The sequence below is a fragment of the Micromesistius poutassou genome, assembly GCF_964030765.1.
Source record: "Micromesistius poutassou genome assembly, contig: SCAFFOLD_5312, whole genome shotgun sequence".
In the NCBI taxonomy this organism is placed as follows: domain Eukaryota; kingdom Metazoa; phylum Chordata; class Actinopteri; order Gadiformes; family Gadidae; genus Micromesistius; species Micromesistius poutassou.
Genome location: NW_028176914.1, coordinates 1 through 11,140, shown reverse-complemented (window position 1 = coordinate 11,140; position 11,140 = coordinate 1). Strand labels below are relative to the sequence as shown.

At 43.0% G+C, this 11,140-nt stretch overlaps 1 protein-coding gene across 1 annotated transcript; it reads left to right on the top strand.

Moving 5' to 3' along the window:
* Window positions 1-564: 564 nt before the first annotated feature.
* Window positions 565-8,233, top strand: LOC311377474 (histone deacetylase 3). Its single transcript, XM_084491357.1, has 15 exons — window positions 565-685; window positions 1,337-1,419; window positions 1,939-2,081; window positions 2,332-2,413; window positions 2,844-2,900; window positions 2,986-3,041; window positions 3,206-3,339; window positions 3,613-3,693; window positions 4,095-4,168; window positions 4,598-4,662; window positions 5,484-5,573; window positions 5,727-5,785; window positions 6,024-6,103; window positions 6,542-6,699; window positions 8,130-8,233. The coding sequence occupies exons 1-15, from the start codon at window positions 631-633 to the stop codon at window positions 8,197-8,199; spliced, it is 1,287 nt and encodes a 428-aa protein (XP_084347483.1). The 5' UTR covers window positions 565-630; the 3' UTR covers window positions 8,200-8,233.
* The last annotated feature ends 2,907 nt before the right edge of the window (window positions 8,234-11,140 follow it).

Below are 11,140 nucleotides of genomic sequence, written 5' to 3'. Positions count from 1 at the left end.
ACACACACACACACACACACAACCACACACACACACACACACACACACACACACACACACACACACACACACACACACACACACATCCCTCCTTCCGCTGTCTCAGGTCTACTTTGTTTTCTTCGGTTTCCTCTTCTTCTTTGAGTTTACACATATTTAATCTGTGTATCACTGCCGTCAACTGGACTGGAGTTTGGATCAATAGATCGTCAGGACCCTCAAAATGTAAAAAAAAGTTACATTTAATTAAATTAAACAAAAATAATTAATAATATATATTAAACAAAGAATAAACAATGAGCAAAAATACATCTTTATAAAATAATAATCAATCATCTAATAATAATAATAATAAAATAATGATATCTATACTTCAACGTCAAATTAAATTAAAGGGATTATTATTGTGTGTACACTTTCTCCCTTCTGACTTCTGTGTGTCTCCGTAATACTAGCCGTTGCCTTCTGATGACGTCTTCCCTGAGCGCCCCGTAATACAAGCGCCGTTGCCTTCTGATGACGTGTTTGGTGTTTACAATGGCGGCTCCGTGCTAAATGAACTGAGGTATTCTGAGCTGCAGAAACTGTACACATTAATTCATATTATAACATCAAAGGAATCGTTTGAAAATGTCCAACCGCACGGCTTATTTCTACGACCCGGACGTCGGTAACTTCCACTATGGTGAGTGATCGTGAACTGCAGAGATGTGTGTGATCTGTGCATTGGGGATGTTCAACATGTTCTGCGTTTTATCATCATTTGAGTCTACTTACTTTACCAATGAGCCGATATGTGGTGATTAATGGTGCATTCATTCAAAATGTCGATAAACCTTCACGTTTGAGTTTCAAATATGGCTCATTCCCTGCCTAACCCATTCTAATATGTAATGAGCATTGATTTATTTATATCATAGTCTGGCGGGATAATATTTCGTAACAGTGACCGAATATCTATTTGACTGGTATGACGTCATTTCTGGCTATAGTTTTGTAAAAAAAAAAATCAAGTTTCCGCTCTGGTGGATAAGAGCGGGCTACAGTCACAATTCGGATGTTATTATTTGTATTAAATAATTAAATTATTATTGTGTTATATGTTATAACCTGAAACAATGTAGGATTTCAGTCATAATCCAAGAACAGTGAGGTAATAATGTAACGTTGGTTGTTAATTTCTGAAACAATACCTTATGAATGATAATGTATCATGATCACGTGATGGTTGGGTCCATGCACTGATCAGTATGTGTTAAAAGTGTCTGTAGAATGTAGACAGTTAGCTAAGTGAGCTGAAGCGCATGTCAACGGTGAAACCTGTGGCCCCTGCTAGGTGCTGGCCACCCCATGAAGCCCCACCGCCTGTCCCTGACCCACAGCCTGGTGCTGCACTATGGCCTCTACAAGAAGATGATGGTGAGCATGGTTTCCCACAGCACTTTACAGCTTTACCGCTAAGCAACACACGCCTGCCTTAACTACGTCATCAAAAAATATTTATTTTAGTTTTGAATATTCAAGCCGCTGTCACTCAGCGGCTTGAATCAGTAGGGTCCGTCTTTGTCCACACTGGGACCGTAATGACAGACGTATACAATACACACAGCATTCACACGTCCATTTGGACGTTTGAAGATGATGATGATGCTTTTGCCAAAGATGATGCTTTGATCAAGAAAAGTGAAAAAAAGTCAGGCTAAAATAAATGAAAGCATATCACAATGGATATAGTGCAGAGTATCTAGTAGATATGAGAATCAGAACAGTAGCATTTAGTAGATTTTGGTGTAGAAATTGTTGGTGCATTATAGTCACATCTCACACATAGATAGTTAATCACTTCTTATAATCGTAGCTATCAACGGGTGTGTAATTGTCTTGTATAAGGGGGTAACAGTCAGACCATGCGTTCATTCATTGCGTCTTGGTTCCCAGGTGTTCAAGCCCTACAAGGCCTCTCAACACGACATGTGCCGCTTCCACTCAGAGGACTACATCGACTTCCTGCAGAAGGTCAGCCCCAACAACATGCAGGGCTTCACCAAGAGCCTGAACACCTTCAACGTCGGGGACGACTGGTACGCCCGTTCCTTCAGTCTCAACATTTAACATTCATTTTTTATTCACGATTTGCCATTTTTATAATTCGCAAGTGCCTACAAGCGGTTTGTAAATTGTCATAGGATATCACACTTCACATTTGTGTGTGTGTGTGTGTGTGTGTGTGTGTGTGTGTGTGTGTGTGTGTGTGTGTGTGTGTGTGTGTGTGTGTGTGTGTGTGTGTGTGTGTGTGTGTGTGTGTGTGTGTGTGTGTGTGTGTGTGTGTAGTCCTGTATTTCCAGGGCTCTTTGAGTTCTGTTCCAGATACACAGGAGCATCATTACAAGGAGCTACGCAGCTCAACCACAAGGTAAAACTCTCCTTCTTCCAAAGATCTTCCATCTCACTTAATGACTTCTACAGCTTGTAATGCTTGAGTTGAGCTAACCCAGCCTTTTGCATGTATTAGTTTAGCAGACACATTTATGCAAAGAAACTTTCATGTGTTGACACTCAATGCATACAATCCTTATTAGGCAAACAACAAATGAAATTGCTGCATGACCAAATCGGACCTGTGGCAAATGTCTGGGATACCGGATTTTAATCTGTTGACTGAAATAGCACATCCTCAATCGTCAGAGCTCAGATACGGTTAATGTGATCAGATATGTCCATGGTCCGCAATGGAAGTCAAGGTTCAGAGCCAGTCCTCCATCCATCCTGCAAATTCACTTGAAATTACAACAAGGATTCAGGGGCATGTTTTCACCATGTTTTCCTGTCTCGTTATTCTTCAGATCTGTGACATTGCCATCAACTGGGCGGGGGGGCTGCATCATGCTAAGAAGTTTGAGGTAAGTCCTCCCTCTGGTCTTCCTTCTGACCTGCCAGGCACTTTGCCGTATCAAGGTATCAAAATGTTCCCGTTTTTACTTTCAGGCTTCAGGGTTTTGCTACGTCAACGACATCGTCATCAGCATCCTGGAGTTACTCAAGTACGTGGGCGTGTTGTTGAGGAACTGTTAGCCTCTGTTGTGTGTGTGTGTCTTGATGAAGATGTGTTTAAGGTCATTAAGTGAGAACGTGAGAGAATGTGTAATATAATGGTTTTATTTAAGTGTGGGGGTGATAACATTGTGTCTGTCTGCACGTGTTGTAGGTACCACCCTAGGGTGCTCTACATAGACATAGACATTCACCATGGCGACGGCGTGCAGGAAGCCTTTTACCTAACCGACCGCGTCATGACCGTGTCCTTCCACAAGTACGGGAACTACTTCTTCCCCGGGACAGGTATGTCCCCGCCTTCAAATGGCAAATATTAACTAACAACATTGCTATTTAACTTTGGACGAACCTTGACTATGTTGCAGATTGATCAAGAATCTTTTGTGAAAATTTAAAAAACATGTATATATATTTTTTTTTTGGCTCCATTTTTTTTTTTTTTTTTCATTCATCCTTTTCATAAAGAAAATATCTTCCTGATGATCATTTGAAAATGTCTACTGAGCCTGTGGTGTTGTGCGTATGTATTAACGTGTGTTGCGTCATGCGGTTGATCAGGTGACATGTACGAGGTGGGCGCCGAGAGCGGCCGCTACTACTGCCTCAACGTCCCCCTCCGAGACGGCATCGACGACCAGAGTGAGTCCCCTCCTCCCCCAGCTTCTGTGCTTCAGCTTTCACTTTCACTTTCACTTTCCCTCCACACCACTGTATCCAGCAGCATCTGTTAAGTTCAAGTTTATTTTAGAGCCCTTTAAAAACAACAACAGTTGACCAAAGTGCTCTACAATTCAACTATCTAGTTTTAAAACTAACAAACAAATAAAACCAAAACAATTAAAAGCACAAAAAAACCACACTGGACAATAAGTGACACTGGACAAACAAGTGTCAGGTCTGACCCTTTAATCAGTGGTGTTACCATATAGCTGTCGTCAGAGAGAATTGGATTTAGATTTTATTTAACCCTGAATTATAATGCTTTTTTCTTCATATGCAGGCGTGGCTCTATATCTGTGATGTGTTTGTTTGTCCACTAGGCTACAGGCAACTGTTCCAGCCGGTCATCAAGCAGGTTGTAGATTTCTACCAACCCACATGCATAGTTCTGCAGGTAAGTCAATACCACACTCAAACACTGCTTCTTTTTACCTTGGTGTGCTGCGCACTGTGATGACTACTGAGGCCGTATTGGCTCTGCATGCAAAGTGCCAGGGGCCGAATTAACCTAATTTACAGTGTCTGGTCTCGTTCTGCCGTTCTGTTCACCACTCGGCTCTTGTGGAGGTTCCTGCTGTGGGGCTTCTTCCATGCCCTGCTTGTGAAAATAGCTTTACATCAGTATATATATATTCATCATGGCAGGTTGAAAAGCATAATTTCGAATAGATTTGATCCGGCCTTCGTAGGTATAGAAAATCCAATCGGTTATTTTAAAGGGACCGTCTTTATTTTATTTTTGGGGGATTAAAAGTTAGGGATATTATGAATTCATTATTAATAATTCATCTAGTAAACGTATGCTGTGGGACCTCTCTTCCAGTGTGGAGCAGATTCTCTGGGCTGTGATCGCCTGGGCTGCTTCAACCTCAGTATACGAGGACATGGGTAAGATGTCGCTTTCACCTGATCACACAAACCTCCCTCAGTTCCTCATAATCCGTCCATAACATGTACATTTAGAGCATTTAGCCGACGAGTTTATCCAAAGCGGCATACAACCATTAATACACAATTCACACACCGACGGCGGAGTCAAACACGCAGGGCGACAGCCAGCCCGTCGGGAGCAGTCAGGGTGAGGTGGACACCTGACAAACTAGGAGGAGCCGGGGATCAAACTAGCAACCAGGTTACCAGCCGACCAGCTCTACCTCCTGGGCTACTGCCCCCATGTGTACATGTTATATTGAGCTCCTAGTGACTGAATGTGTTGGTAAGCATTAAGGCAATGCCTCACCATGCTCTCATGACGATTGTTAACCCATACGTGTGTCTGTTAACCCACACGTGTGTGTTAGTTAAACCACGCGTGTGTTTGTTAACCCACGCGTGTGTAGTGGAAGTGATATACTTCCACTGCATAAGCCTTCTAGATTAATAAGACCAATCTGTTATCCCGAAGTTAACACGAAATATGGGATTTAGGATTTAGTTTCTATGCAACAAATAGCTGAAATAAAGTCCCTGAGAATTAAATTCTTGCCCCAACTCTGACCACTTTTAAAACAAGACTGAAGACTTTTATGTGTGCTTTAGCTTTCTGATAAATCTGAAATACATTGCACTTTCTACACTGCATTTTTAAACATTGCGTTTGTTTTCTATGACTTAGCTATTTTATTGTTTCATTTTATTGTATGTGGAGCACTTTGAGAAGTGTATGAAAAGTGCTTTATAAATCAAGTTGCCTTGCCTTTCCTCCACAGCGAGTGTGTGGAGTTTGTGAAGAGCTTTACCATTCCTCTGTTGGTGCTCGGTGGTGGAGGCTACACCGTCAGGAACGTAGCTCGCTGCTGGTGGGTACTGTCCGTGACCCCACGCACACACACGCACACGCACGCACACACACGTTTCCCAGTGACCACAGTCACGTGACGGTGACGGTGACGGTGACGGTGTCTAATCACGCGGTGAGATTTCTAACGCCTTGTTGTTCTGGCGCCTTCCAGGACCTACGAGACGTCGCTGCTGGTCGATGAGCCCATCAGTGACGAGTTGCCGTATAGCGGTGAGTTTCAGACCTATCGCCAAGCCCCTCCCTTCAAACGCAGCTGACCAATGACGATAGTCTATCAACCGACTACCGACGGGATATCCAATACATTTGCTTAATTCGCTTTTTTAGGATATAGTTTATTGGATAATACACGTTTTTTGTAATACCTTAGTTTGAACATTTACGTCTCCTCATACCGCTACCAAACTAATGTAATGCCCTTTCAAATGTGCTCCCTCTTCTCCACCAGAGTACTTTGAGTACTTTGCTCCAGACTTCACCCTGCACCCGGACGTCAGCACCAGGATAGAGAACCAGAACACACGACAGGTAACCACGAAGACGCCCTCTCACCCTGGGAAACCCCTTCTGAAACGGACACGCGGCCTCGTTGAAACTCAACGCCTCTGTGTGTTTGCCGTCTACATTTACATTCAGGGCCTTCAGCAGACGCCTTTATCCACAGCCACTTACAATAAGTACATTTGTCAGAAGTAAGAGAAACAACAATATATCGCTGTCGGTACAGTAAGGATGTTCATAGAACCAAGTGCCAAGCACTAACAATCACTAGGTTAACCCATTCCCCGTGTACAACAAATGTCTGAGTGGTTCCCCCTGTTAGTGTGTAGCGTTTCCATCTTTCCATCTTTCCGTTTCAAAAGCTGTTACAAGACAAATGATAACACAAAATATGCATTGAGCCTAAAGAACACACAAATTACATTGTGCGTGTGTGTGTGTGTGTGTGTGTGTGGGGTCCCCCAGTACCTGGAGCAGATCCGGCAGACGGTGTTTGAGAACCTGAAGATGCTGAACCACGCCCCCAGCGTGCAGATCCACGACGTCCCCAACGACCTGCTGAGCTACGACCGCACGGACGAGCCCGACCCCGACGAGAGGGGCGCTGAGGACGGCTACAGCAGGTACACACACTGTACTGTACTACACTACACTGTACTGTACTACACACCTACACTGTACTGTACTACACTACACTGTACTGTACTACACACCTACACTGTACTGTACTACACTACACTGTACTGTACTACACTACACTGTACTGTACTACACACACCTACACTGTACTGTACTACACTACACTGTACTGTACTACACACACCTACACTGTACTACACTGTACTATACTACACACACCTACACTGTACTGTACTACACTACACTGTACTGTACTACACACACCTACACTGTACTGTACTATACTATACTACACTACACTGTACTGTACTACACACACCTACACTGTACTACACTGTACTATACTACACACACCTACACTGTACTGTACTACACTACACTGTACTGTACTACACACACCTACACTGTACTGTACTACACTACACTGTACTGTACTACACACACCTACACTGTACTACACTGTACTATACTACACACACCTACACTGTACTGTACTGCACTACACTATACTGTACTACACACACCTACACTGTACTCTACTACACTACACTGTACTATACTACACACACCTACACTGTACTGCACTACACTATACTGTACTACACTGTACTGTACTACACTACACTGTACTGTACTATACTATACTACACTACACTATACTATACTACACACACCTACACTGTACTGTACTACACTACACTGTACTATACTACACACACCTACACTGTACTGCACTACACTATACTGTACTACACTGTACTGTACTACACTATACTATATTACACTATACTATATTATACTATACTACACTACACACACCTACACTGTACCGCACTACACTATACTGTACTATACTACACTATACTGTACTACATTACACTATACTACACACACCTACACTGTACTGTACTACACTACACTACACTGTACTACACTATACTCTACGACACTATACTATATTATACTATACTATACTATATTATACTATAATATACCATACTACACTATACCGTATTATACTATACTAGACTAGACTATACTATACCATACCATAATAAACTACTATACTTTACTACACCATACTTATATGGTATATACTAAACATATACTATACTATACTAGAATGGAGTTTCAAAGGTATTAAGCCCAAAGCGAATATAACGAGAATTTTGGTTGATATTTGTATTATACAACTGTAGTATAATAACCATCCCTACTTCCTAAAGGGCTGAAGTCTCTATTGGACCTGAAAATTCAAAAACATAATCTGGAAAAGGCATGGTCTGCTTGCTGCGTTAAATGAATGAATGTTCTGGTATCGCTAGTGATTCGTTGCAGTTAGTTGAGCTGAGAGAGAAACGTCCAGAGGTCCCAGCTGTGTCCTCACCTCCCCCCCCCCCGCCTGTCCCCCCAGACCCGAGGCCGCCAACGAGTTCTATGACGGCGACCACGACAACGACAAAGAGAGCGACGTGGAGATCTGACCCAGGACGGACGGACGGACGGCCGGACGGACACTCCTCCACCCCCCACCCTCCCACTCGCTCCCTCGCTCAATCCATCCATCATCCTCCTACGACAACCTGTGAAGACACTCTGAAAGGGCCCCTGTCAGAGTGCCAGACGTCATGTGGACGCGCCGTCGGCCCGCGGCCACCTAGAGGCCATCTTGGTTCTGAACGCTAGCCGGGGGGAACAGATCCGCTCTCGCCAAGATAGGGTTTGGAACCAAAACTGAGCCAAGGCGGCCTCTAAGCGAATCTGTTCCAATTCCGAGACACTTCTAAATCTCTTGCTCTTGGGAAATCCCCTGTGGGCGTGTCCCAACCTGGCTGGGACACGCCCTCTTGCGATTCCGTCCACATGACCTCTGAGGGTGAAATAGGGGCCCTTTAAACCGGTCAGTGTTCACCACCAGTGACACATGTTTTGTGTATCGTATCGTTTTTTATCGTCACAGACGGGGATTCCTTCAAGCCTTGGTTAAAGCGCTCGCCTCATAAATGGATCTTGTCATTGTGGTCTATATGTCGACGCTGGCATTTGTGTTGGCAGGTCTGTATCTCCCAAATCAGACGATAAGGAAATGCACAACAATATATATTTTCATTCATGCCCGTCCCCCCTCCCAGCCCTGGGCGTGGCAGGGGGGTGTGTCTGTTGGGCTGGGAGGGGTCAACGTGCTACTTAGACGGGCTTCATGTGGTTATTAACTGGACTTACGGTCCCGTGCCAGCGGTAAAGAAGGATGGGGCCACAGTGAAAAGTCTTTTTCTATTGTCTGAACCTCCACAGGCCTGGTGTATTTTTAGGCCTACAGGTTAAATGTGATTTTTTTTGTTTTTGTTTTTTATACATTGTTGCTTTTAATAAAAAAAATGTAACACTTGAGTGCTTGATTCCTCTTGTTTACACATTATGAATGCGTTATATATATTATTTATTATTCATTTTATTGCCTGAGGTGGTTTTTGGCACAAACAAACGCTGTGCGAGACTACACTTCAGTCTAAACATAGGTCTGAGTTACACTCACTGACACTGCATCATGTTTATCTTATTAACATGTTCTGTATTATAACGGATAGTCACGTTAGTTTATATTAAAGAACTATATTTTTGATAGGTTTTCCTTTCCATAATTGTTGCTAGTATAACTATGTTGTGTGAAATAGCACTTTGGGTGACTATATAAACTATATAATCTGTTTTAATGTTTTATTTTTTACACAACAATCTCATAGTTTGTGCAAAGTTCTGGTTATTGGTGAGTCAGCGGTATAATGTACAACTAAAAAGGATTGTAAAAAAGATCAGTTTCCCTATTACCACTTTAGAGATTCTCTTTATGGAAGACCGGACAAAACAATGTCAGTGTCAGAGTTTACAGGCATCCTCAAGGACCAGGAGGAAAAGTCACTTAGCGTCAAACTTGAAAAATTGAGGACTTGACTGCCTTTATATCACAAGGTCAGAAAGCACATTTAGTGGAGGCTGTTAAGAATATGACCCAAGTTGAATATATTGAGTAACACCTTTGTGCCACATCGTGACCTCCCTCCCCCACTATACCCAGGTTGTGGATGTTAAGGAGTTAAGAAGGAGAGACACAGTGATGGACCTGAGGTCATAAAGGACTTTATTCCTCATTCATCCAGTGAAATACCAACCTGTTACACAACAAACAATACGTTAGGAGGATACACACAATACTATCTGAAGAAAATCAACCTCTCACAACCAAAGCCAAAGCCCATGTTCCCAGATGCCTTTTGAAAAAACATATTCCGTTGAACCGTACAAGTATATTCTCATTAACATTTTTATAGAGAAAACCAGGTGGCACCTTTTCTGTTTTTGTTCACCAACTGGTTTTTACAACTGGTACTAGCAATGCTGGTTAACATGGATGCACTCACACACAAAGCTAATAATAAATACACTCAGAGGCTCATCTGGCTTTGGCTTAATAAAACAACGGCTACAGAGTAAGCAGGCACCTCTCGACCCTGCTGACATGTACCCCTTCAGTCTCAAGCTTGGATCAGAGTTTGGCGAGTCTAGACCTGTTTGACCTTTGACCTTCCCTCCATTTTCATATTCTCATGAGTAGAGGCCTAGATTTAAGCACCGAAGTTCATTTCACATGATTTATCATGCTAAGTCAGTAAAAGCTCATTCATTCATTCTAGCCATTTCCAGACCTGGATGTCACAGTTATGTCCTACTGCAGTTGTCAAGGAAACTGCAAATAAATAACCTTTTCACTCGCTACTTCAGTTCCAGTTAGCACACACTATGAGGATCCTGAATTAAACCAATTTGGAGTATTAGGCAGCATGCATACTGGAACTAATAACCTTTCCTTGGAGCCTTGAGGAAAATATTTCTTTAAATGACTAATAACATTTCGTTTTCTGTGATGACGCTACTGTGAATTCAGATCTCCCTCCTCAAGGAACAACAGCAGCAGCTGTAGTCCAAACACAAACAATAAGGCACTACTTGACGGCATTATTATCATAGCCCAGCACTGACATGGGCAGCAGAACTGAGAGAGAAACACCAATGGAGGGAGAGAAAGGCAGAGAACCGGGACTAAAGTGCTGGGTGGAGATAGACGCAGAGGGAAGGGTGGATTGAGATGCCATGGCAGTGTTGGCTTATGGGTAGTTGTACTTTTCTCAATGAGAGTAAAACGATAACTAATACAGGGACAGATAGCGGCATCAAAACATGTATCAAACATGACCAGCCAGAAAAATAGAAGCTAAGAGTCCAGGACAGAGACACAGTAATATATCCGGGACACTTCACCATAACAAAAACCGTACTGCAGCATCTAAAGAAACAGAGCGGTAGACGGGGCCGCCCCCTGACACGTGGCTCTGGTGTCTGACTGTGATGCTAGGCCCCTCTGATGGG